The sequence below is a fragment of the Corvus moneduloides genome, chromosome 26 (genome assembly GCF_009650955.1).
Source record: "Corvus moneduloides isolate bCorMon1 chromosome 26, bCorMon1.pri, whole genome shotgun sequence".
NCBI lineage: Eukaryota > Metazoa > Chordata > Aves > Passeriformes > Corvidae > Corvus > Corvus moneduloides.
In genome coordinates this window covers 3,022,406-3,048,320 of record NC_045501.1, presented here as the reverse complement: position 1 = coordinate 3,048,320, position 25,915 = coordinate 3,022,406, and the positions used below count along the sequence as shown (strand labels likewise).

General features: G+C 62.9%; 2 protein-coding genes across 7 annotated transcripts; both read left to right on the top strand.

The window, feature by feature from the left end:
* The first annotated feature begins 6,135 nt into the window (after window positions 1–6,135).
* On the top strand, window positions 6,136–21,558 carry LOC116435316 (signal transducer and activator of transcription 5B). Of its 6 annotated transcripts, none has more exons than XM_032091562.1 (19): window positions 6,136–6,199; window positions 15,857–15,994; window positions 16,113–16,269; window positions 16,352–16,441; window positions 16,591–16,765; window positions 16,840–16,970; window positions 17,083–17,234; window positions 17,306–17,461; window positions 17,541–17,720; window positions 17,856–17,943; window positions 18,044–18,166; window positions 18,316–18,408; window positions 18,545–18,751; window positions 18,910–19,004; window positions 19,071–19,201; window positions 19,876–20,046; window positions 20,251–20,302; window positions 20,520–20,627; window positions 20,695–21,558. In XM_032091562.1, the coding sequence occupies exons 2-19, from the start codon at window positions 15,867–15,869 to the stop codon at window positions 20,819–20,821; spliced, it is 2,364 nt and encodes a 787-aa protein (XP_031947453.1). In that variant the 5' UTR covers window positions 6,136–6,199; window positions 15,857–15,866; the 3' UTR covers window positions 20,822–21,558. The 6 variants fall into 6 exon arrangements, with proteins under 6 accessions (XP_031947453.1, XP_031947458.1, XP_031947452.1 ...); XM_032091567.1 differs by having other exon boundaries at window positions 6,142–6,199; window positions 15,851–15,994; window positions 19,876–20,031; XM_032091561.1 differs by having other exon boundaries at window positions 6,142–6,199; window positions 15,851–15,994.
* GHDC (GH3 domain containing) lies at window positions 21,379–25,190 on the top strand. Its single transcript, XM_032134089.1, has 9 exons — window positions 21,379–21,421; window positions 22,020–22,322; window positions 22,405–22,535; window positions 22,610–23,186; window positions 23,442–23,625; window positions 23,714–23,785; window positions 23,870–24,003; window positions 24,137–24,225; window positions 24,327–25,190. The coding sequence occupies exons 1-9, from the start codon at window positions 21,379–21,381 to the stop codon at window positions 24,525–24,527; spliced, it is 1,734 nt and encodes a 577-aa protein (XP_031989980.1). The 3' UTR covers window positions 24,528–25,190.
* Window positions 25,191–25,915: the final 725 nt, after the last annotated feature.

Genomic DNA, 25,915 nt, shown 5'->3' with positions numbered 1-25,915 from the left:
CTCTGGGGTGTGAGCTTGGCTCTGCCTGTGGCACCCGCCTGACCCCGCTCCGGGAACTGGGGCCTCCGTCAGCGAAACGCAGCCCCGCTGCCGCAGCTGCGGTTTGCTCGGTGCGAACCAGCTCCAGTGCTGCCGGCACCTGCCCGGCACGCGTGGGCAGCTGCCCCTTAGCGGGGCCTGCAGGGCTCTTCCCGGGGCACGCAGGGGGCAATCGCCGTGTCCCATCCCGTGGTTGCTTTCTGTGCCCCAGAGACATGCCTAGGTCTCCTCCACTTGTGTAAAGGAAATGCTGGTGCCAGCGTGGGAGGACACGGCTGCACTGGGGCCCTGCTTTGGTTGCTCTCAGCCCAGGGTGTCTGGGGCTGCAGTGGGGGCCCCTGCGAGTGCTTCTGGAGGTGACTGGGCTGGAGCTGGGGCTGGGGGCTGCAGGTCCCAGGCTCTGCAGGGCAAGGGGTGGATGGGTGTATGAGGCTGGGAGCACTGGCTGGTGACAATGACATGCTCTGCACACAGGGCCCCAGTGGATCCCACCCCAGCACTTGCACCCCTAGCCCTCTGCACTACCATGGAGAACAGGATCATTCCAGGGTTTGTGCTCTGGTGAGGCCATGAGGGAGAGATTATTTCTGTGTCAGAGCAGGATTAAGGGGATTGTTCATGCGGGTCATGTGGAACTGGCTGTGCTGGATCGTTTGAGGCACTGGAGGTGCCCTAGAGCCTTCTCTGCCCTCTTTGTGCCCTGGAGCATCCTGGTCAGGTCTGAGCTGAGCACATCCCTGCTTTGGGAACCAGCCCCACTCCAGGACCCCTCCATTTCATGGTCAAACCAAACCAGGGCTCTGCCCAGATGCCCCAAACCCATTCCTGCTCCCCAGGCACCTGTGTTGGATCATTGCCTGTCTCAGTGGTGCAGCCCAGGGTGCTGTGGGTGGGGGGTAGTTCACAAAGGAATGAGGCCCAACCCATGGGCAGGGACCCCCTTCTCCTGCCCTGGCAGGTACCAGCTCCCCTCTGGCAGCTGCAGGATGGAGCTGAGAACCCAGGACTGAGGAATTTTGTTATCCATGTGCAACCTCTGGGGTTGCCACAACCCTTTGGTGTCAGGAACATGGTGTCCCATTCCATATTCCTGCAGATCAGGGGTTTCTTATCTCCCTGGGCACACTGCATCCCTGCTGGAATCTGCCCTGCTCAGCCAGGGGCCAGCCCTGAGTAATGGGGTTAAGGGGTCACTGCTGCCATCTCGGGGTTCCTACTGTCAATGCCCTGGGTGGCAGCAGGCTGGGAACGCCTGGAGCCTGATGTGCAGCAGGGGGAAGGTCCCTGTGCTGGGCTGGTGAAATCCCTGCAGTGCCAGGGGCAACTGGGCCAAGGGACACTTGCCAACATCCTGTCCCCCTCCTTCTGCCCCAGCCAGCCCTGCAGGGCTGCAGCCCTTGCTTTCGGCCTGTGCTGAGGCATAAGGTTGTTTGTGGCTCCAAAAGGAGGTCATGGGGTGGCTTTACTCCTTGCCCAGGGCCACAGCACAGTGGGGAGGAGTGGGGACAGTGTCTGAGCCAAGCGTGCAAACGGATTAGGGGTTTCCAAATGCAGATAATCCGCTTGGGGATGCGGACGCTTGCGTGACAGGCACCAGGCGGCCCCCTGGGGATGGGCGGCCACCTGGCAGGGCAGCCCTGGACCAGGGGCAGTCCAGAGCAGCCGGCTCATGTAGGGTCTCACTGGTACCTGGGGTGTCTGAGCTGTGCGATATTGACAGTTCCCTGGGAATAAAGCAGCAGACAGGGATTAGAGAGGGCTACAGCTCATCCCTAGGGCCAAGCAACTGAATGAGCAATGCTGCAGTGGGGGCTGGGAGGCAGAGAGCCCAAGGACCTGCCTGAGGGTCTCCTCTGCCCTCCCAGCTGCTGGGTGGGGTCCTCCCACAGCAACACACACTGAGCTGCAGAGCACATGCCACTGCTGCCCAAGCCAAGAGGCATCCCAATCCCTGCTTCCAGTGCTCAGAACACAGCAGTCAAATATTGCATCACGCTCAGACTAGTACACAGTAGAGCACGGCCAAGCAGTGATGTCTTCCACTGCCACCTGTGGCAGAGGTCAGACCCAGAGCTCCAGCGTAGCATGGTCTCCAAAGCCACCACCTCCCAGCCATTCCAGGAGGACACAACCTGCCTGTTTCCCTACAGCTGTCTCATCCTGGCTCAGAATGCAGTATTCAGCTGTGGTGGCACCAGCACTGAGGGCTCTGCTTGCCCCAACACGGGGTGAAGGGCCCTGGCCCTGGTGCAGCCGCTGGACTGAGCTGACCTGTGGCAGCGCGTTTGTGGCAGGAGCGGCTGGGACTGAGCGGTTACTGTGGCAACCTGAGCCCTGCAAGGGAGAGCAGGGATGCAGGGAGAGGGCAGGGATGCATGGGGATGTGCAGGGACGTTGGGATGCACCAGCGTGGGGTGGGGGGCCAAGTACAGCCCTGCTGCGTGTGCTCCTGACGCCCCCAGCCAGCCCCAGCACTGGGGTGGGCATGCGGTGATTGTGTTCTTGGTCCCAGCTGGGCTGTGGGTGCTGCTGGGCCTCCCCCGTGCCCCCTCATGTGCAGAGATACTCACTGAGCTGATGGAGGCTTCTGGTGCCCTCTGCAGACCCAGTCGGGCTCTCGCTGCCCTGGGTATTTCAGCAGCAGAATCTGGGTGTTCTTTCCCAGCTGGAGGAACTATAGAGGAAACAAAGAGTCTTTGCCCAAGCAATGGCACTGCTTGGCTGCTGAGGCCAAGTGTTTGCTGGGTTGTTCCCAGCCATATCCAAGTGGTTGGAAGCAGAGGTTTCCTGTGGAAATTCTGCCTTGGACAAAATGTCGTTTCCGTTTTTTGCTGGAGCAGATCATCCTGTCCTACTGGCACTAGGCACCATCAGGCCGAGCCTGTGCCAGCAACGAGCTTCCCTGGTGCCCCCACTTTCCCCTGCCCATAGGCTGGCCGGGTTCTGGCAGGGTCTGTGCTGCTGCCCTGTCCCCTCGGCTGCTGGCCTCACTCTCCACAGGCTGGCTCTTGCACCAGCACCGGGGCTGGAACCCTGCAGGGCCCATCCGGACTGGTTCTCCAATGGGACCTTTGTGGGAAAACATGAATCTGTGACTAATATGGGGATTCATCTGGTTCACATTAGCTGGACTGGATTATCACGACAGGGTTTTGTGACCTCAGCACAGACCTGGGAGTGTGAGGGACCCAAAGCAGGGATGGGGTGGGTCTGGGCTCCCCTGTGAGACATCCTGCTTCCCAACAAGCAGGAGGGGATGGAGCTGAGGCTGTGTCTTGCCGGCAGGTGACGGTGGTTGGGTGTTTGTGCCTTGCCCAAGCCCTGCACCCTGCACATCCCAGGAGCAGCAGGGAGGGCTGGAGAGGAGCCTCGCATACAGGATGTGCCCGGAGGGCAGTAGCCAGAAGCATCAGGACCTCTCCAGAGCCACTTAAATAAATGTTTCCACTCCTGAGAAATAATTAAGACCCTTGAGATGCCACTTAGAGAGGAAGGCTGTTCTGCCTGCACTCTTTGCACTCCTGCTCCAAACACAGAGGTAATTTTCTTGGAAATCCATTACAAAGCTCCAGGCTCCCTCTGTCCCTGGAATGCACAGCGTCATTCGGCATCCTGCTGAGCTCATGCGAGGTGACCACGCGTCTGGCTGTGGTTCAGCCTGAATAATGCTCACCTTCCCAGAGGCTTCCCGAGACTTTCTGAGGACCAAAGAGAGCCAGGGCAGATCTAGGGCCACTTTGGGGCAATGCTGGGGGAGAGATGGGGCAGAGCCAGGGGCAGCCTCTCCATTGGTCAGTGCTGCAGTCACAGTTCCTCTGTTCTTCTCCTCTGGAAAGGAAGAATTTCTCCTGGGTAACATCCCCACCAGCCAGCTCAGAGTTTTCCTTGGGACCTGGTGAAAACAAATTTGGATCGGACTGGATTGGATTTTATTGGATTCCATTTGCCCTCTCAGCATGGAGCACTCTCCACTTTCTCTCCCATCACTAATTTATTTTTCCTTTTTTTCCCCCTTTGTACCAGAAAGGGGAGGGAGAAGGGAGGGAAGTGAGAGGGAACTGAGGGTGTTTTGTGTACATCTTCCAGCTCTCCCAAGCACATGTGGCTGTGCAGGTCTCTGGCACAGGGAACGCTGTGTCCCCAGGATCCTCCAGATACCCCTGAATCTGTGGTGCCCAGACAGAGCCCCAGCAGCCACAAACTTTGTGTGTGACCTTGATTCTCTGGCCTGAGCAGCCAGTGCCCGCCTGGCTGACTGCACCAATGGGTTATGTGGGCCAGGGATTGTGAAAGCTGCGTGTTCGCATGATGCAACTCACCAGAGCAAGAGTGTCCCAGCCAAGCAGGGTGGGCAGGCACCAGGGCCCTGCGCTGCGTTCTCCATTCCTTTTCTTTTGTCTCAGTGAATACAGACAGTGTGGGAGCTGCTGGCTTCACGTTGGATGCCTGTCCCTGCTTGCCAGGGTCCCAGCTCACCTCCCTGTGAGGTCTGGAGTGCCCCAGGAGCACTGGGAACCGCAGCCAGGGCTCTGCTGGCAGCAGCTCAGCAGCGATGTGTCAGCCTCTGCGCGTGAGATTCTCCTGAGCGGGTGAGCGCAGGCAGCAAAACATTTGGTGAGAGCTGGGGGCTGTTTGGGCTGGAGTCACTCATTCAGTCATTCACCAGAGCTGCTCCAGACACAGAGCAAGGCTGGCAAGTTGGAAAGCACCATGTTTGCATGGAGCAGGTGCTGGGCTGGTGTCTGCCCAGCCCACAGGTATTTACCTCTTGGAAGTGTGAAGCTGGATGAGGCAGTGAGGAGCCTGAGCTGGAGCTGGAGGACTTCAACACAAAAGCAACAGATAAAAGCAGTAGAGAGGTGGGAACGTGGGGTTGTACTCTGACACAGTGGCCAAGTGATTTGCAATTGCTGGTGCATCAGCTGTCGGAGAGCGATCCTGTTCCAGCGCTGGCACAAAGGAGAGACAAGCCCGTCCTTCCTGGATTCCCACCGGGGAAGGGTCACCTGTGCTTCTACCAGCCCAGGGCAGGACAGGGACCTGTGTTGGCTGAATTTCCCTCCGGAGTTTTTTCAGGCCACAGAAGATGAACTGGTAACGAAAGTGAAAGCCCAGGACATCCCATGCGGTGGGTGCGAGAGCGCTGGGGCAGAACGAGCACACCCAGTATTGCTTCCTGCCGCCGCCTCTGCCCATCACCGCACAGCAGCCACACCCCGGGGTGCCCATCACCCGGGGTACCCCGCTGCCCTGGGGCGTCAGTGCTGCCAGGAGTGGCAGCTGTGCAAGAACTCCTCAGGATGGTTTTCTTTTGGCCGCTGTCAACTTTCTCTGTATGAGCAACTGCAGAGGAGCTGGCAGTGCCTTGGATCTCCTCGCAGCTTGCAGGGGACGTGGCAGCTTGGAAGAGGGGGATGCAGTGTCTTGTCCCAGCAGGTGCCTGAGGCTGCGGCAGCGCTGGGGATCTTGATCGTGCATGTGGCTGCAAAGTGTCAGCCCAGGCCTGCGGTGGGAAGGAGCACCGTGCAGCCACGGTTGCTTCACACAGAGGGCCCAGTGTCAGCACAAGGCAGCCTTGCAGCCATGTCTGTGGCCACCTGGTACTGATTTGGTCACTCCTGCTCCCAGAACCAAGGCTTGGTGCTGCTTTGGGCTTCCCCGGTACTTACTGCCAAATTCTGGTGCCGGTTTGTGTCCTGCCAAAGCTGCTGGTGTTGAAGCCTGAAGCTGTTTTGGATTCTGCCCGTGCCTGGTGGTAGTGCCACTACTCACTTATGACACCCTGTGCCATTACCTTGTGCTGGTGCTGGTACTGGTGGCGTTAACCCGTGCTGGTGCCCGGTACCGTCACCCAGTGCCACTGCCTGATGCCATTTTCCAGTGCCTGGTCCCGGCACTGTTGCCCGATGCCCAGTGCCGTCACTCAGTGCCATTACCTGGTGCTGTAACGCAGAGCCTGGTACCGCTCCCGTTACCCGGTGCCGTTCCCGGTGCTGGCGGGGGCGGGCGGGGGCGGAGCCGTGGGGGGGGCGGGGCCGCGCGGGCCGGGCCGGGGCGCGGCGGGGGCAGAGCGGCGGCGGAGCGGAGCGCCGGGAGCCGCCGGGAGCCGCCGGAGCCGCCGGGAGCCGCGGGAACAGCGGAGCCGCAGCCGCGGCCGCAGGTGGGCGCGGGCGCGGAGCCGCCATCGCCTCCGGGACCGGACAGGACCGGATCAGACCGGGCCAGGCGGGCCGGGACCCCGTCCGCCTTCCGCGGCAGGGCCGGGCGGGGTGCGGCGGGGCCGGGGCTCGGGGCGGTCCGGTCCGCTCCGCGCTGTGGGTGTTTCGTAACCCCGGGTGGGCGCAGCCGAGCCGGGCGCGGGCTCGGCGGGGGCCCGGCTGGGCCCGCGGGCCCCTGGGCGGGCGGAGGCGACGAGTGGGGCCGCTCCGAGGGGGCGGCGGGTACGTCCCGGGCCCGTCCTGGAGCCGCGGCGCATCCCGGGGCGGGGGCGCTCCTCGCTCGGCGGAGCGGGGCCGGTTTTCGCACGCGGGCCCCGCCGGAGCGGCGGCCGCGGAGGGCGACTCCGAGTCCCGCTCCCGGGCCGAGGGGAGGATCCGGGACAGCGCGAGGCGTCCCGTGCAGTGACGGGGGGGTCCCGCCGCAGGCAGCACACAGGACAGGGGTGGCGGGAGTGGGAGCCCCGTTGCTGTCGGTGGGACACGCGGCTCCGCGCCGCGGCGCGGGTGGGATCGGTCCCCGGCGGGAGCGGCGACACCGCGGGGACCGCAGCACCCAGTGGCCTTTCACCCAGCTCGGGCGCGGCCGGTGACTGGGAGCCCGCAGGAGCCGCGGCCACCTGTCCAGCGGGATACGGAGCTGTCAGGGCTCCGTGCCCGACCAGCCCCGGGCTCGTGCCAGGCCGGCCCCGGGCAGCTCCTGCCGAGCGGCTCCAGGGCTCCAGTGCTCCGCTCGCATCGGCACTGCTGAGCGCGCCCCGAGCTGCTGGCGCGGTGACACCGCCGATGGCACCTCTGTGGTGCCGGGCCGGGGCTGTCGGCTCGTTCAAGTCTCCGTGCGCCGTGCTGGGCACCCCGTGGCACAGGGGACAGGCGGTGACCAGCAGCAGTTTGGTCGCAGTGTCTGGGGCGCGTTGCATAGGGGAGACAGGGCTGGGCTCAGGGCAGCTACGCGTGGTTTGCCCATAGCAGGGGCATGGCACACGATGTCTCTTTGGTGCGGGTCGCTTGGTTAGAGCAGGACATTCCTGGTTGCAGGCTGTCTCACTGTGCTGGCTGCCTACGGCCCTGCAGTGCTCGTGCCTGTGCCAGAGCAGTGTGAACCCCAGCAGTGGCATGCGTGGGGGCACTTAGTGCGGGCACCATGAGGTGCTCTGCAGAGCCTGACCACTGCCGTGGGCACCGGGAACCAGCCATCCACGGTGGGAGCTCTCCCCTCTGGGTCCTGACTCCTGGCCCAGGCCCTTGTGCTCCTGAAGCCATCAGGATCGCAGCCTGACCTGATGTGGTTCCGAGGTGCTGGATGTGAGGATGGAGACTGTCTCCCTGGGTTTTAGAACAGTTCCTGGGGAGCTGCTCATTCGTGGGGCTGGAGCGGGCTGTGCCGTGTTGTGGGTGCAGCATGAGGAGGAGGAGGAGCTCTGGTGTGGGCTGAGAAGTGCCAACAGCCTATGCACGGGGGCACAGGAGAGCTGGGCTGGGAGCAGGGTGTGACAGGTGGCTGTCACCCACTCTGTGTTTTGTGGCACTTTGACAGAGCCCTGCTTCGGGGGTGCTGGGCCCCTACAGTTGCCACTAGAGCCACCTCACCAGGTCTGCTGCACCTGCCTTGTGCCAAGGCCAGTGCTTTGGGGCAGGATTAGGGGTACTGTCATCACACAGGGAGGTGCAGTTGGGGATGCTTAGCACAGGGCACACAGAGCCTCTGGAGGGACCTTCCCCTCTCGCTGCAGGGGAAGTGCTGACTCCAAAGTGACTGTGAAGGGTTCACCGTGGGGTTTCCCAGCTCTCTCTCGAGTGATAGCAAAACTCAGATACCCTGCTTGCAAAAAATCCCTGCTCCCTGCACTCCTCTATGCTGTGGGCGGCGAGTGGTGACTGCGTTGGGCCGAGTACAGCGCAGCGGCCTCATCAGCTGGGAAATGACTTTCTAGTTTGCAAGGAATGACTGTGAGCTAGGCTGCACTCGATGGGCTTCGTGACAGGCCTGGGGAGCCCAAGCATAGTGGGATGGCAGGCAGGGCGAGTGGAACCTCCCTGCCATCAGCATCCCCTGGGTACCTGTGCTGGAGGCTGCGTCCCTCTGCCTGCCCGGCTGCGGTGACTCTCAGTGTCCCACACACTCTGTGAGTGCTGCCCTTGGAGCAGCCTCTGCAGGGAAGCCAGGGCATGGCCAGGGTTAGGGTTAGGGTTAGGGTCCCCACCTTGCCAGGACAGGTCAGGACTCAGCTCTGCGGCCATGCAGGCAGCTCCAGCCTGGGAGGCTCTGCTGGCTCTGGGGCTCCGGCATGCTCCGGGAGAAGTAGCCTCGACAGCTGTAATGTTTCTGTGGCATGCCTTTCCTTTCATGGGGTGTCTATTTTGCAACCCCCAAGTGTTTTGATCCTGGGAGGAAGGGGGCGGGGGTGTTTACCCTGGCACCGCGTGGCTGGTGCAGGGATCCAAGTGGCGCTGGGCATGCCTGAATTTCACATGCAGCAACAGTTCTAGCAACATCTGCTGGCTGATAAAAGGTAGGCTGCTGCGCGCCGCTGCTCCCGCCGCGTTGGGAAACGTCGAGGGGGAGGCACACTCTGAACACGGCTTCCTGGCCGATAGGGCTGAGCTGACTTGCTGATAAAGCAGAATCCACCCATCTGGCTGCACCAGAGGGGCCAGGAACACGGGCTCCTCACAGGCATTTCATGCCCAGTGCTTCCCTGAGTGCCAGCTCCTGCTTCCCACTGTACCAGGAATAATGTGCTGCCGGGCTAGGACAGCCACAGCGGCGTAGCTGGACCACAGCACAGTCACAACCCATTCCCAGTTCAAACAGTCACTGGTGAGTTTTGCAATCTCCATTTTCAGTGTAACTTTGTGTTATGAGCTGGTTTATAGCACAGCTCTGCTGGCAGGGAACTGGGAAAAAGGCTGGTGCTGGAGAACCACTGCCTCAAAGAGGCAGAGCAGTGTCAACCCAGCTCTGCCCACCACGTGCTGGGTGCTCATTCTGTCTGGCCTCTCATCCCTATCACTCAATGGCCCTGCAAAGCCTTTAGCAGAGGAAGAGGCCGCTCTTGCTGGCAGTTCTGAGTCCTCGCACCAGCAGGAACCGCTGTCAAATGATCTTTGTCCTCTCTGGTGTGAACACCCGACCCTGGTGCTGTTGGGCTGTGGGCCCAGGGGTGCAGCTTCTCTGGCCCTGCTTGTGGAGGTGCTGTGGTGAGGCTTACGGTGCAGCTCAGGAGCAGGGCTTCTGCTGCTGCTTCAGGGGCTGCGAAGCTCATCCCACCTGGGCATGTTTGTGTGTGTATGCACGCTGTGCTTCACCTTTCTCTGGGTCTGACTGAGAATTTTGTTGCACAAACCATTGGTTTTTTTGTTGTTTTATTCTCTGTCTGACTCTATCCCTCTCCTGCCAGCATCCCTGGGTGTCTGTATATCCCCTCTTCCAAAGGCAAGGCTTTTTCCCTCTCCATCCTGTTCCACTGACTTGGTGTGAGACCATCTCTGTGTGTGGAACTGCTGCAGCTGCTGGGAATGAACTCTGGGAGTGCGGTGGGGGGATGTGGGAGCTGCTCTGGCATCCCTCTGGCTCTCCCTGCTCACCAGACATCCAAAAGCCTGTGCTGTGCCAGCTGGGCTGGCCCTGCAGGACAGCCATTCCAGGGGTGAGGGGGCTCCTGCACCATCTCCCTAGCCCCAAGGAGAGCTGGATCATGGTGTCGATCAGAGGGGATGGATGCAGCCAGAGCAGTGCAGTTGGTGCCTGTGCTGCCCACATCTTCCCCAGCCCACCTGGGTCCTGCCCAGCAAATCCACTCTGGCTGAGGCTGGATTAGTGCCATTGTGTGTGCTCGCTGGAGCGTGGCAGAGAAAATGAAATTGTGTCTCCAGACCCCAATCGGGACTAATTCGATGCTGAAATGAGCTTAATCCTGAGGTCCTTCACCCAGCCTGTCCCTCCTGGGCTGGCGGAGATCTGAGCAGGGATTAGCACCGAGCCAGGGGCTGTGCTGGATTTGGCCTCGGTGTAGGGGGCTTGCACAGAACCTGTGGGACCCCAGGGCTGTGCCCTCAGCGTGGCATTCCAGGGACTTGGAGTTGGTCATTATTAGCGCGGAGGGAAAATCCCTTCCTTGAGTGCCCTGGCATAGGACAGCTGCACATCCCTGCCCAGGCAAGGGCCGGAGTCTGCCCAGGCTGGGATGCTGCAAGTGGTCAGTGGCTCTGTGCCTGCCCTGGGATTCCCCCACCAAGCGAGGGGAAGCCCCAGGACCCTGAGATGTGGGAGCTGGCAACTCCCTGCTGTGCCAGTCCCAAAGCCAGTTAATTCAGCTGCTTGGCCCCAGGGAGCCAGGAGTAATTAAAGGTCTGCCCAGCCTCTCTAATCCTGTCTGGGGGTTTATGGTGGGGGCAGCACCAGTGCTGGCAGGGACTGGGCTCCCCATGGCGGATGTCCTGCTGAGCCACACTGGACTTGTGCCCATGGGGCTGGTTGGGCGCTGGGCTCTGCCAAGCTGGCTGCACCATGTGCCCTGCACAATGCTGGTCCTGCTACATGCTCAGTGTCTGGAGGAATCCCCCTGGTGCCAGGGCAGCGCCCGTATCTGGCTGTGGCTGCCCCAGGGTGGCTTTTGGTGCACTGAGGTTTTCTCGAGGTTCCAGCCGTTGGATTCAAGGGATTTTGCTGGGGTTTTTGCTGGGTATTTTGGTGGTTTTGGTTTGACACAGGTTTCTGGGCCTCTCTGATTGGAAGAAGAAATCTGAAGTGAGGAGAAAAACCTTTCCCAAGGGTGGCGAGTGCTGGCAGGCACAGAGCCTCCCATGGCATGAGATGAGCTGTCGGCAGCCCCCAGAACTGATGCCGGCACCAGTCCCTGGCTGGGGCATCTCTGCCTGTGTGGGGCTGGTGTCCCCTCTGGGCAGCATCAGGTCATGCGTGCAGTTTCCTTGTTTCTGTAATGGTGTGAATGCTCTGTTTTTGGCTCCCAGAGTTGCTGGGACACCGGGACAGTCCTGGTGCTACTGGTTCCGGCTCTGCCTACTGGCTGTGGGGCCTGTCGGCGCTGCCCTTTGGGGGCACGTTGGATTACCAGAGCCAGCCATCCTCTTTCATGAGTGTCATGGTGCCTGGCCCCAGATGTTTCCAGCGTGGGCTGAGTGGTTCAGCTGCCTCCTCCCCGATGCTGCCAGGGCGAAGCCATCAGTTGCTGCCACTTTCTGTGGGAGACAAACAAACCCCATCAAAGCACGGAGCTTCTAGAAGGAGCTCGCTCCTGTGCGGGTGGGCGCTGCCGCCTCCCAGCCAGAGCTGGAAACCACAGGCCAGTGTAAAACACGCGAGCAGCCCTGGGCCCTCTGTGCCGGCTCCACTGTCTGCCGGTGCCACCAGCCCTGGCCGCACCTCTGAGCAGGGCTGGGGGCTGCTCACCAGCACCCGGGTGTTCCCGGTTCGGGCTCTGCTCCGGGGCCGTGCGCTGGGGGTGTGAGTGAAGCTGCGGGGTGCAGGTGAGTGGTCCCATCTCCCTCCGTGCCAAACTCCTGTATGGGTGCCTGGGGTGCCATCCCTGGCTCTCAGCCAGCCACGGGGGCTCAGTGCCACTGACCTGCTGAGGACAGAGGCTGTGTCTGCTCTGGCACCGGGGAGGTGTGAGGGGCCGAGGGGGAGTGTCCCGGCCCCGCTGCCCGGCGCGCCCCGCAGCTGCCGTGGCAGAGGTGCTGCCAGCAGTCGGGGGCAGGCTGTCCCGCGCAGGCAGCTGACATTTTGGAAGGAAATAGCTGCTCTCCGCTCCTTCCTGTAGTGCGCAGCCAGCGAAACGGCCGCCCGGGAGCCCGGCTGTGCCCGCCTAGAGCCGCAGCCGGGCTGTCCTGGGGCCGGACACCAGAGCGGCGGGGGCAGAGCGGGGCCTGAGCCCGGTGAGTGCGGCCGCAGGACGGGGCACTCCCCGCCAGGCTCCGGGGGGACCCTGGCGTGAGCTGGGGCGGACACGGGGCCGCTGTGGGCGGAGGGGTGGGTGTCTGTACTGAGGTAACCGGAGCCTTTCGCTGTGCCCAGCGGCCGCTCCCGGCTGTCATTCCCACCGTGCCTGGGGCCCGTCTGGGGGCCGGACCTTGCCCCGGAGGGATCTTGCTTGGGGCCGCCCACCTTGGAGGGCTGCAGGACACCTTTCCCCCGGGCCTGCCTGTGGCAGGAGCAGCGCTGGCTGGGGCAGCACCGGAGCCCCTCGGCAGCACCACCGCCGGGTGCAGGGTCCGGCCCTGCGGCCACAAGCGAGGCCGGCTCTGACCTGGAAGCGATCGCGGGCTCCCGGAGGTGCCGAGAAACCACGTGTCCGTGTTTACTGCGGCGGGCGCAGGGCCGCTGCCGCCGGAGCCCAGCGCCGCGCCCCTGCCCCGGGAAGACACCGCTGCGGAGAGCCCCGGGCTGCGAGCACCGGGCCAAGGGCAGTGCGGGGGCCGCCGCGGCGGAGGGACTGCGTGGGTCCGGCGCGGAAGTGGGGCGGGGGGGTTACAGCCAGAGCCCTTTGCTGTTGTCCCCCCAGGCTTTTGCCTGGCCCTTGGCCCCTGCCTGGCCCTTCAGAGCATGGGTCTGGGCAAGAGGCTGCTGTCGGGGGCTGTGCCAGCACCAGGGCAGGGGTGTCCTTCTCGTCAGGAGGTCCTCGGGCTGGCTGTGTGAATGGGAGCGTCCCTCTGCTGATTGCAGTGAGCATCCCGTGCAGAGCGTGCTGCGGCCCCGGGGTAGCTGCTGCCTGTGTTTGGATTTTGCCCATGGCACGTGGGAAGGTGCTACTGCCGGCCTCACCCTGTGAGGCATTTCCCTCCTTTTGTCTGCCCACGGATGTGCTCTGGCTCTCCTGCAGCTCGGGACTTGTTGCTGGTGCCTGCTGCCACTGTGGCTGCGACCCTTCCCCAGTGTGGTCGAATCAGTCCCCTGGTTGCCCTCAGCCCCAGTGGAGCTGCCACCTCTCCCCACCCTCGTGCCCACCCTCTCCTGTGCTGCTGCCTCTGGCCTTCTGAGTGCTCCTTTCGAGTGGGTTTCTCCTGGTTTGCATTGGGCTTGGCAGTGCTTCCCCATCAGCAGTGGGCAGTGAGGCTGTAAGAGGCAGAAGCAATGACTGCTGGCATCTCCCTCCCTCCGCTCCGTCCCTGCGACGCTGGGGTCCCTCCCCACAGCTCTGGGGTCTGTCTCCTCAGCAGTGGTCCTACCCCGGGAAGCTGCCGCCTGTGCTGCTTCACAGGCCATAAGTCTCCGGCTAGCATGTTGCTGTGGCTTGTCGAGTGCTGCTGGTTAACCGAGCTGCAGTGACGGGTGGGTTCCAGCTCGCTGCCAGTGAGTAAATGCAAAGTAGCCTAAACCACTACAATTATCAGCCTCTTGCAGTTGTTGGAGTGCGCACAGGGCTGGCGGCTGCCGTGCATGGCTGACCCGTGGCAGTGCTTGAGGCTGCAGTGGCCCTGCTGGGGCTGGTGGGCTGGAGGTCACACTGGGGTGGGTGAATGTCCCTGGACATGGGGGTGAATCCGGGGCTCCCATCCCTTGGGCAGCTGGTGGTGCCACCGAGGAGTGTGGTGCTGGAAAGTGATGCTGGGCATGGTCCAAGCCAGGGCAGTGGCTGCCAGCAGCAGCCAGGTGCAGGAGGCAGGGCTGCCTGGAAAGGCTGGCAGTGGCAGCTCTAGTTGTACGGTGGGACCATGGAGCTGCCGCTTGTGCTGAAACGGAGCTGCTGCCCCAGCCATGCTGAGTCTCAGGGCCAAAAGTTTGCCCATGGCAGGTGGCACTGGTCACTTGTGCTGGGGTGGTCAGGGTACCCTGCAGCCCATGGGGAGGTTTGGTTTGTACACAGGGGAGACACAGAGACAAAAATGAGGTGCCTGGAGAAATTGCATGTCCTGCTGCATTGACAATGTCCGTGGGGGTTGTGCCCAAGCCTGGTGCAAATGATGTTTTGGGACACACACAGGTGAGCTCTGCCACTGTCAGCCACTGCACAGCCCCTTGTAGAGGCGGATGTGACACTGGTGCTCCTGCTCCCAGGCTGGCACCGGCCAAATGCGGTGCCTGCTGGCTCACCACAGAGCAGCCAGAGACTCGTTGCTTAACAACATGCTGGAGTGGAGTAGGAAGTGTTTTGTCACTGTGAGATGGGAAGAGATCACCATTTTATCAACAGGCAGGGCAGTGTCTGTTTGTTCTATGTCCATGCAGATGTCCCCACAGCACTGGGTCGCTTTGTGGTGCAGTGGCACTGGCATGGCCACTCTTGGCTCTGCCCCTTATCAAGCATCCGCAATTTCCAACAGCAGCGTGTCCTGCTGTCGGCCATCCCACCTTCCCTTTCCTCCTTGCCGGTGTTCTTCTGCCTCCCCAGGCCCCTCCTTGCCAGCAGCATTTCCAACTTGGTGATTTCTGTGAATGTGGAAATGTTCCTCCCTTTTATAGGGGAAAAATTCATTTTTAGCCAACTCTGGGTTATTGTTCCTCTTCCTGTTCAGGGGTGGGTGTGCCTGTCTCAGGGGCTCTGGCTGTGGCTGCTCCACTTGGACCCCCTGCCATTGTCCCCCAGCATGTGCCCCTGACCGTATGACAGCACCAGCTCTTTTGGAGCCCTGTGGGCCACTGGGTATTTCTGAGGCCAAACAAAATGCTTTGGGTAGGGGGGGAAGCACAGCCCCCACTGGCTCAGTCCCTCTGCTTGTCACCAGCCAGTGCAGTGATCAGGTCCTGGCCTGGTCACCTGGCCTTGGGACACATCCAAGGCCTCACACCCCTGCCTGGCCCCTCTGTGTGGTGCCAAATCCCAGGTGGTTTGGGTGTGAATGTATCTAAATGCTCTTTACTGCTGCCTCCTCACTCAGGGGGACCTTGAGCCCCCCAGGCCCTCCTGTGTCACTCACCATCATATCACCCCCACACTCTCAACTGCAGGTTGTTTTTTTCCAGCCCCCTCAAGCCCAGGGGACACACTGGATTTTAGTAGACGTGCTGTCCCATCCCCACAATCTCATCCCTGCCTGCCCCTGGGGGAGCCAAGGCTGTGTGGTGGGTGGAATCCCTGCTTGGAGCCAGAGCTGCCCCAAAACTGCTTGGGAAAGTCCGTGCGGCTCCACCAGGACATGGGGCACACAGTGGTCCTGGGACTGGGGACTCGTCAGGGACTGTGGTGCCACGTGGGCTCTTGGGGCTGGGGCTGTTTCTGCCTGTTGGCGCTGCCAGGGTGTGGGCAGGAGCGGGGTGAGCGCAGGGGGGGCCTCTGCTCTGCGTCACCCTGGATTTCTGGCCAGCCCTTCCTCCCCCTGGCCTGTTTCCTCATTTGCGTGGCCAGCAATGGCTGCGATCCCGTGGTGCAGTGAGGGGAAATGAGAACCATGTGGAGAGGCCGCGCAGCGGCACGTCCCTGGACCCGGGCACCCCCAGGGCTGTTCCTAGAAAAGAGGGGGTGACTCAGAGCCAGGGTCCCCTGCCCCCGCATGCCCTTTCTTTCAGCAGCTGGAGACAGCACTGGCAGCACCAAACACTCCGGACACTCTTGCAGAGGGTGTGGGGACGGCTGGGGCCAGACCCCTTGCAGCACAGTGCCTGCCTGTCTCCCACAGGTGCCCTGACCGCCTGTCTCCCACAGGTGCTGAGCCATGGCCGTGTGGATCCAGGCCCAGCAGCTCCAGGGTGAAGCCCTGCGGCAGATGCAGGCACTCTATGGGCAGCACTTCCCTATTGAGGTGCGGCACTACCTGTCGCAGTGGATCGAGAGCCAGGCATGGTAGGTCAGGGTGTCCTGTTCCTGGGGGGGTGCTGGGCTTGGCAGGGGCTGCCCCAGGGGTACCGGTGGGTGCTCTCCCCTGCCAGGCTGCCCTGACACCGCTCCGCTCCGCACGCAGGGACTCCATCGACCTTGACAACCCCCAGGAGAATGTGAAGGCGACACAGCTTCTGGAGGGGCTGATCCAGGAGCTGCAGAAGAAAGCAGACCACCAAGTGGGTGAGGACGGCTTCCTGCTGAAGATCAAGCTGGGGCACTACGCCACGCAGCTGCAGGCAAGTGGGGGGCTGTGGGCAGGGATGCGAGGCCAGGGGGGTCCCTGCCCTGAGCCTGGCTCAGGCAGTGCTCTCCCCACAGAACACGTATGACCGATGCCCCATGGAGCTGGTGCGCTGCATCCGGCACATCCTCTACCACGAGCAGCGGCTGGTGCGGGAGGCGAACAATGTGAGTGGGGGCTGGAAGGGGTGAGGGAAGGGGTTCCACAGGGCTGGGGGGACACTCGGGGCTCTCCTCTGTGATGATGGGAGCAGCCCTGAGGCAGGGAATGGGGAGGGTGCCCTCACTGTGCTGAGTGCACCCTGTGCCCCGTGCAGAGCCCTTCCCCAACCGGGTCCCTGGTGGACGCCATGTCCCAGAAGCACCTGCAGATCAACCAGACCTTCGAGGAGCTGCGGCTCATCACACAGGACTCAGAGAATGAGCTCAAAAAGCTGCAGCAGACACAGGAATACTTCATCATCCAGTACCAGGAGAACATGCGCCTCCAAGGTGGGGGGGGGGCCGAGGGGCGTGGGCCTGGGGTGCTGACAGGACCAGCCCTAACACCATGCCATGTCCCCCAGCCCAGTTCTCCCAGCTCTCCCAGCTGGGCCCCCAGGAGCGCATGTCGCGAGAGACGACGCTGCAGCAGAAGAAGGCATCGCTGGAGGCCTGGCTGCACCGTGAGGCCCAGACACTACAGCAGTACCGCGTGGTGAGTGGTGCCGCCTGGTTCCCCATGATGCTGTCCTCTGCTCCCCACGATGCTGTCCCCATGATGCCCTGTGACACTGTCCCTGCACCCCTGATGTTGCCCCACCTCGCAGGACCTGGCTGAGAAGCACCAGAAGACGCTGCAGCTGCTGCGCAAGCAGCAAACAACCATCCTGGATGATGAGCTGATCCAGTGGAAGCGTCGGCAGCAGCTGGCGGGGAACGGGGGCCCACCCGAGGGCACTTTGGATGTGCTGCAGACCTGGTGAGTGCCCAGTGGGGTGGGATGGGATGGGGTGCTGAGCCACAGTATGTGCTGAGCCCTGTTCCCCCCAGGTGTGAGAAGCTGGCAGAGATCATCTGGCAGAACCGGCAGCAGATCCGCCGTGCCGAGCACCTGTGCCAGCAGCTGCCGATCCCAGGCCCAGTGGAGGAGATGCTGTCAGAGCTGAACGGCACCATCACCGACATCATCTCTGCCCTGGTCACCAGGTACAAGTTGGGCCCAGCTGGGTGGGGGGCTGGGTTGGCCCTGCCCCTCCCACCCCCCCTGATCCCCCTGTCCCTCCAGCACCTTCATCATCGAGAAGCAGCCCCCCCAGGTGCTGAAGACACAGACCAAGTTTGCAGCTACCGTGCGGCTCCTGGTGGGGGGGAAGCTGAATGTGCACATGAATCCCCCCCAAGTGAAGGCCACCATCATCAGCGAGCAGCAAGCCAAGGCCCTGCTGAAAAATGAGAGCACCCGCAAGTAATGCCAGGGGCTGGGGGTGTGTGGTGGGGGCTGCCGAGGCAGTGGGGAGCAGGGCGTGGGGGGTGAGGGGGGCTGCACTTCACACGGCTCCCAGTCCCGGTGGTCCCCTGACTCGGTGCATTCTCATGGCAGTGAGAGCAGCGGGGAGATCCTCAACAACTGCTGCGTGATGGAGTATCACCAGGCCACCGGGACGCTCAGCGCCCACTTCCGCAACATGGTGAGTGCCCCTGGTTCCCACTCCTGTCCCCTTGTGTCCCTCTGCGTTCACCCCGGTGTCCCCATCTATTCCTCCGTGCTCACCCCTTGCGTCCCTGCAGTCCCTGAAGCGGATCAAGCGCTCGGATCGCCGTGGGGCTGAGTCAGTGACAGAGGAGAAATTCACCATCCTCTTTGAGTCGCAGTTCAGTGTTGGTGGGAATGAGCTGGTCTTCCAGGTGAAGGTAAAACCACGATGTCCCTTCTGCAGGCCCTAGGCGAGCCATGGGCACTCTGCCCACAGGAATGGGGCTGGGCTGGGGCTACGTGGGTGCCCATGGGTGATGCTCCCTTGGTGCCCCACAGCCCATTCCGGTCTCCTTCCTCTCGGCAGACACTGTCCCTGCCTGTGGTGGTGATTGTGCATGGGAGCCAGGACAACAACGCCACGGCCACTGTGCTTTGGGACAATGCCTTTGCCGAGCCTGTGAGTGCCAGTGGCATGTGAGGCAGGACAGGCCCCATTTGCCCTGAGAGGGTGTGGGAGTAGGGCTCAGCCTCCCAGTGGGACATGCCTGGAGGCATCAGGGAGAGCTGGTGCTGACCATGCTCTCTGCCCCCAGGGCCGTGTGCCCTTCGCTGTGCCCGACAAGGTGCAATGGCCACAGCTCTGCGAGGCGCTCAACATGAAGTTCAAGGCAGAGGTGCAGAGCAGCCGTGGGCTGACCAAGGAGAACCTGGTGTTCCTGGCACAAAAGCTCTTCAACAGCACCAGCTCCCACCTGGAGGACTATAGCAGCACCACAGTGTCCTGGTCCCAGTTCAACCGGGTAAGCGGCCTGGGCTCTGTCCGGAGCACCCCAGTGCTGGGGGACTGGATGGGACATATCCACCTGGGGGTCCCCGAGTCTCCGCTGCTGTGCCCAATATCTGTGCTGTGTAACAGAGGCTGGCGATAGGAGTGCTCACTTTCTGGGGATTTCAACAGGAAAACCTGCCTGGGAGGAATTACACCTTCTGGCAGTGGTTTGATGGGGTCATGGAGGTGCTGAAGAAGCATTTGAAGCCACACTGGAATGACGGGTAAGAGCCGCCCTGCCCTGTGCTGCCTGGCCTGAGCCCCAAGCCCTGACGCCCTACTCTGCCTAGGGCCATCCTGGGCTTCGTCAACAAGCAGCAGGCGCACGACCTGCTCATCAACAAGCCTGACGGGACCTTCCTTCTGCGCTTCAGCGACTCGGAGATCGGTGGCATCACCATTGCCTGGAAGTTCGACTCCTGTGAGTGTGCGCCAGGCGCTGGCATCCCTGGACCGAGTATCCCTGTCCCCAGCCTGGGGCTCGGCCATCTCATGCCCATGGGGTTTTGGCGCTGCCACGGCAGGCACGCTGGAGCCATCCTCAGGAAAGACGCGAGCGCAAGAGCCCCCAGAATGCCTTGGCTGTCCCTTGGGGAGCAGCGCTGCCCTCGCTCACTGTGGCTGTGTCAGGTCTGAACACTGGCAGCAGCGGGGAGGAGGGAGCAGGCTGAACCCTCTGACCCAGCCCTGGGGACTGATGTGGACTGTACAAAATCCAGTGACTCGGTGGTGCTCCCCAGTGCAGGGGTTTTCAGGGGTGGCCTGACCCCATGCAGGAGTCTCCTTGTTCGTGAAAGCATCCTTCGGAGGGTTGTGTGGCTGAGAAGCACCATGGTGCCCCACAGAGCCCCATGGTTGGGGAACCGGCCCCTGACATGTCAGGATGAGGCCAGACCTACCTTGGCTTCACTGTGTCTCCTACCTTATCCCATTTTCTGGCAATCTGTGCTTTATCCTCAACTGTTGCTGGGGGAGGGATGCAGTGTGGGACGTGCTGTTTGCTGCTTAATGTGACCTCGCAGCCCATGTCCAGAGCAGGGCCAGGAGCTGCTGCAAACTCTGGGAGTCACTGTGGTCCTTGCTCTCGTCTTGCAGCTGAGAGGATGTTCTGGAACCTGATGCCTTTCACCACCAGGGACTTCTCCATCCGCTCCTTGGCTGACCGCCTCGGGGATCTCAGTTACCTCATCTACGTGTTCCCCGACCGGCCCAAGGATGAGGTGTTCTCCAAGTACTACACGCCGGTTCTCTGTGAGTCCACGCCAGGTAGCGCTGTCCCTTCACCCCACCTGTGTCCCCTCCTTTGTGCATCCAGCCAGGATGGAGCTGGTGTTCTCAGTATCCCCCCACCCCGGGGCCACACCGGCCCCACAGGGGTTCTGCATCTGGCCACACGTGAGCCCCCAGCGCTGCCCGGGGTCGTGGCATGTGCTGGAGCTTGGGGCCTCAGTGCTGCCTCCTTCTCTCTAGCTAAAGCTGTGGATGGATACGTGAAGCCACAGATCAAGCAAGTGGTGCCAGAGTAAGTGTGACCCCAAAGGCAGATCCTGGGCAGTGGTTCCCATGGGTTCCCAGTGTTGAATTGGCTGGGTTGGGCGGCAGCCCAGGGCACTGAGGAGCTCAGGTCTGGTGCCACTGATGGCCACATTGGTGCTGAGCCTTGGGAGACACCTTGGCGACTTCACCCCCGGGGCACCCATCCTGTCCCGTGACAGTGCTCATGAGACCCATCCCCACAGGTTTGTCAATGCATCAGGTGATTCTGCCCCTGGAGGGGCCACCTACATGGACCAGGCACCCTCACCTGCCGTCTGCTCCCAGCCTCATTACAACATGTACACCCAGAAGTAGGTATCACACCCCCGTCCCTGTCCTGCTGCAGCTGGTCCCCCCCTCACCGCCTGCCTCCCACAGCCCCGACCCTGTGCTGGACCCCGAGGGTGATTTTGACCTGGATGACACGATTGATGTGGCGAGGCACGTGGAGGAGCTGCTGCGGCGCCCCGTGGACAGTCAGTGGATCCCCCACGCCCAGTCGTGACAGGCAGGCGCCTGGTCCCTTGCCCCTGGCCCCAGCGCTGCGGGGACTGTGCTGTGTTCGTGTCTCTGTGCCAGGGGACAGCGGGTGGGCCCTGCCCCCAGGATTTGCTCTGTGCTGCCCCGAAACACAGGCTGGCGTCCAGCTCTTTGGTGTTTATGCCCTTGTATAAATGGCAGCGGATTTGTCGCATGGTTTTCCTGTATGTTCCTTTTAAGAGGCCCAGCTTCGGCTTTCCGCTTCTGCCAGCACTGGCCCTGCAGCCCCGCATTCCCCCGTGGGGCTGCCAGGGCGGGGGCCGCCAGCCCGGCCTCAGGTTCGCTTTCGCAGTCGTCACTAAGAATGTACATGTCGCCTTCTTGTTCTCTCCCGCAGCTCTGTTCCCCGGGGTGCGTGAGGGCAGAGGGCAGAGGGGGGGTTCGGCCAGGGCTCCCCCAGCCCGTGCTGGTGCTCTGCTCCACAGTGGCAGGGTCCCTGGACCTCATCTTCTCCTCTGCCCCCAAGGATGCAGGAGCCCCTCCGGCTCCCGGCCTCGGTGTCCCCTCTGGAGCCGGTGCAGCATGAGGGTGGCAGGGTGCGAGGGCACCCAGCGAGGGCAGTCGGGTGGGCAGGGGTTTGGGGAAGCGGAGCCCTCTGCCCCTCGCCTCTCTCCTCGCCTGGGCGGGAAACTCTGGGGTCCTGGCCATGTTATTTTTCTATCACAGAGTAAATAAAGCACGGAATATTTTTGTAACACAAAAGTTCTGGGTGTCACGTGTGTCTTGGGACAGAGGCGGGGTCCTCCGGGGAGCTCCTCATCTCGGGTGCATCAGATGAATGCTGGGGCTGGGCCCAGTGTTCGGGTTCCTGTCCTGGAGGGCAGGGTCGTCGGGCCTCCGCTGGCACAAGCTGGGCGGATCTGGGGGGCTTTGTCCGGGCGGGAGGGAGCAGGGGCTGGGCTGGGGCTGAGGCCGGGGCCATATTTCCTGCCGGAAAGCAAAGTAAACCGGATCAATTGCCCTCTTTTTCCTAAGAAGGAGCTTGCTCTTGATGGCGGGATAGGGAGCGCTGGTACTCGGGGTTCAATTGCAGTTGAATTCCCTACCGAGCGGGGGGCTCCGGGGGTGCTGTGTAAAGGCGAAAATGAAAATAAAAGTAAAGCGGGGAGGGGGGCGGCGCCGGGCGCGATAATTCTCCGTCATTTCTGCCGGAGGCGGAATAGCCGGGTGGGCGAGGGGTGTCCGGGGCCGGGTCCCTGTTCTGGGGCGGCGTCCACATTCCGCGATGCTGCCGGCGGTGGCGGTCGCGGCGGTGGCGGTCGCGGCGGTGGTGGCCGTGGCCGTGGCCGTGGCCGTGGCCGTGGCCGTGGCCGTCCCCGCGCTGCGGCACCGCCTCGTCCGTTCCGCGCTGCGCCGCGCCGGGGGCCGGTACCGGCGGCGGCTGGAGGCGCTGGGCAGCGACGTGCGGCTGAGCCAGGAGCGGCGGCTGCGGCGGCTGCTGGGCACCGGCACCGGGACGGCCGGCGGTGAGCGCGGGGCTGCGGGGCGGGGGGCGGGCAGGGGGTCGGTCCCATGGTTGCCCCTCTCACCTTGTGCCTCTCCCGGCAGGCTCGGAGGAGTTCCAGGAGCGGCATCCCCTGGGGCCGCCCTGTCGGCACGGAGCGCCGCCGGATCCCGTCCCCCCGCTGCGCCTCTGGGCTCTGCTCCCCGGCTGCTGGGACACCGACCCCCGGCTGCAGGTGCGGGGAGCGGAGAGCGGGGTGGGCGCGGATTCCCGCAGGGTCTGCCCTCCTGACCCTCTTCTCCCACGCAGGGGTCCCTGCTCTACCTGGATGCCCTCGGCGCCGCCTTTCCGCGGGCACTGGCCCGCCGGGGCACGGCCCTGCTGCACTGGACCCCTGGCTGTCCCCGCGCCCCGGCGGGGTGGCCGCTGCCCACCCTGTACTGCACGCCGGCCCCAGCGGGCGCCCTGCCCTCGCGGGCCGCGGCGCTGCGGGTGCAGCTGCTCTTTGCCCTGCGGCAGCGTGCGCTGCACGTGCTGGAGGCCGGGCTGGCAGCCGAGCTGCACGACGCGCTGGTGGCCCTGCGCACCGAATGGCCCCAGCTGGCCCAGGAGCTGGCGCTGGGCAGGCTGAGCCCCCAGCCCGGGCTGCCCGAGGGGGTACGGGACCAGCTGCAAGCATTGCTGACCCCTGATGCTGCCCGGGCAGCTGAGCTCCGTGCTGAGTGTGCCCGCGGCTTCGAGGGCATCGCCATGCGTCTGTGGCCACAGCTGGAGGTGGTGGTGCTGAGGACGGCCCATGGCACGGAGCGGCTCTACTGCGACTCCCTCCGCCAGGCCGACTGCCAGGGGCTGCCCTTCTACTGCCCCTTCTACCAGGTGGGAGGAGGTGAGTGTCCCCCATGCTGGGGTGTCCTCTTGGCCTGCCCTGGGTGCCCTCAGGGAGCTGCTGCCATGTGGCAGCACAGATCTCCCTGCCCCAGCAAGTGCAGGTGCATCTCTGTGCTGCGTTCCCTTCCTGCAACCTGAAAACAGCTCTGTCCTGGCACCAGCAAAATGCTTCCCCTTGGAGAGGGGTGAGGCTTGTGTGGGCAAGGATGGGGCGTCTGGGGAGCTCACGTTGGCACATGCTGCCTCTGCCCAGCCCTGCTTGGTGTAAACCTGTGGCCAGCGGAGCCAGTGACCCGATTCCTGCTGTGCCCTGACTGGGCTTTCTGCGAGTTCCTGCCCTGCCCGGCCAACAAGGAGCCACGGACGGTGCTGCTGGATGAGCTCTGGGAGGGACGCGAGTATGGGCTGGTTGTGACAGCCCAGCCAGGAGAGTACAGGTGCCTCATCCCTGCTGTGTAGTCCTGGGGGGCTGCCTGCCCCAGCCCCATGCACCCATCTCCCCTCACACTCTCGCTGCGCATGCAGGTGCCGTACCGGGGAGGTGCTGAGGGTGGCCGGCTTCCACAAGCAGTGTCCCATGGTGGAACCTGTGCGCAGGTGAGGACACCCCAACCCGTCCCTCACCTGGCAGGGTCTTAACAGGAGGGTGCCAGTGACCCATGCTGTGTCCCTGCACCGCAGGGAGAGCCACACGCTGAGTGTGCGAGGCGAGAGCATCCCTGAGGAGCAGTTCTGCCAGAGCCTGTGCCGCGCCCTGAGGATGTGGCCAGGTGCTCGCCTGATTGACTACGTCTGTGTGGAGAGCAGCCTGCTGGGTGAGTTCCCCTGAGCTGTCCAAGTCCCTCCAAAAGTGTAGCTGGTGCTGCCTGGAGCTCTGCCAGCCCTCCTGTGCCCAGCAGGGCTAGGGGGGCTGCGGGCAGCTCTAACATAGTCATGGTGCTGCTGCAGGTGACTCCTCGGGGCCCTGCGCCCCCCACTACGAGGTGTTCATGGAGCTGCAGGGCCTGCGGGACCTGTCAGAGGGGCAACGCTACAAGGTGAGCAGGACGTGGGCTCTGCTCTGGGTCTGCGTGGGGTGGCTGAAGGGTACTGGTATGGCAATCTGGGACCAGCACAGGCAGCTGCCCTCTCTTTGCAGCTGGACCAATGTCTCCAGGAGGATTTCCCTGTCTACAAATCCTTCCGCTTCAAGGGCAGCATTGGGCCCCTGCGCCTGCACCTGGTGAGGCCTGGGACCTTCACCCGGCTGCGGGAAGCACTGGGCTCCCCCCTGCCCATGCCCAGGGTCCTGCATGAAGAGCAGCTGCTGCGGCTCATCCAGGGATCAGTTGTCTCGTAGGGCAGCCCGGGGGTCCCCGCAGCCCTTCCACCTTGGGGTTTGCTTGGCATGCACCCTCTGAGGAGGGGCCATGTCCCTGGGGCAGGAGGGCGTGGGGGCAAGGTGCCCAGCCCCAAGGGAATGGCTGAACAGAGCAGATGGAGACAGCTTGACTGTGATCCGTGGCAGCAGCAGGCACTGGTGGGCACCACTCAGTGCTGCCGTGGGGATGGAGCAGGAGCTTGGGAATGTCATGGGGCAGTGGGGCCCTGCAGCTGCTGGACCCCCTTCACTCAGTGCCTTGGCAGCACCTGCAGCCACAGGGGAGTGGGTGCCTGTGCCTTTCCCAAGGGACACCTTGGGCATCACAGCCCATGGCTGAGGCAGAGGGCACAATGGAAACCTCTGTGGGAGCAGGAGGAGCAGAAGAGCCTTGGCTCATCACTGCGCTGAGCACTGGGGCCCTGTGGCATTTTGTCCCCTGGCAGGGACACTGTGGGCAGGGCTCAGGTGGTTGGTGGTGGCACGTGCCACAGAGCAGCCCCAGCCGGGCTCCAGTGCATGTCCCGGTGGTTTAAGAATAAGCTCCACCGAGGGCTGCTTTTAATGTTTTAAAAACCAAATGCAAAATAAAAGAGGATTATCTCTTAAAAATAAATAAAGGACCGCACTCTGGGATTGATTCTTTAGACTATTATTTTTAATCCTCATTAAAGAGATTGCTCAGGCAATCTGACTGCTCTGGGGGCTGAGGAGTTGCTGCTATTCTCGGGGGTCCTGGGGAAGGGGCAGCCATGAATATTTAACCAGCTCGGGGGCTGCCACACTCTGGGGGCACCAGGCTCTTTGTGCCTTTGAGGCACAGTTGTACCATCGGGAGGGACTGGTCATTTCCCCTCCTGCTCATTAAGGGTTATTTCAAGGGCTGGCGAGGGCATGTGGGGCACCTGCTGTGCCGCAGCTGCTGCTGGGGGGCAGCCGGGCCGTGGGCCGGAGATGATGTCTTGAACAAGGCTCACACAAAGCAAAGCATCCCCTGGCACAGCCGAGATCCCCGCCAGGGATGAACCTGGCTGAGGCCTGCTCCCCCATCCCTGCTGGAAAAAAAAACTGGAGCAAAATTTCTGCTCCGGGTCGGGGAGAAGCTGGGAGCACCCCGCAACAAAAGCCTTGAGCCACCCGCCTGGCAAAGCCGTGCGGGGCCGGGGCTGCCCTGGGCGGCTCTGCTTGCGCTGCCCTGCCTGGGTACCACCCCAGTGGGAGGGGAAGTTGGTGGGGTGGCACCCGCTGGGCAGGGCCAGGCTGCTGAGTGCCCGGCTGCAGTGTGCAGCTTGTTTTGGATGCAGGCTCGTTTGTGCTGCTGGTACCAAGGCTGGAGGGTGCGGGTGGCCGGCTGCAGGGTGCGGGCT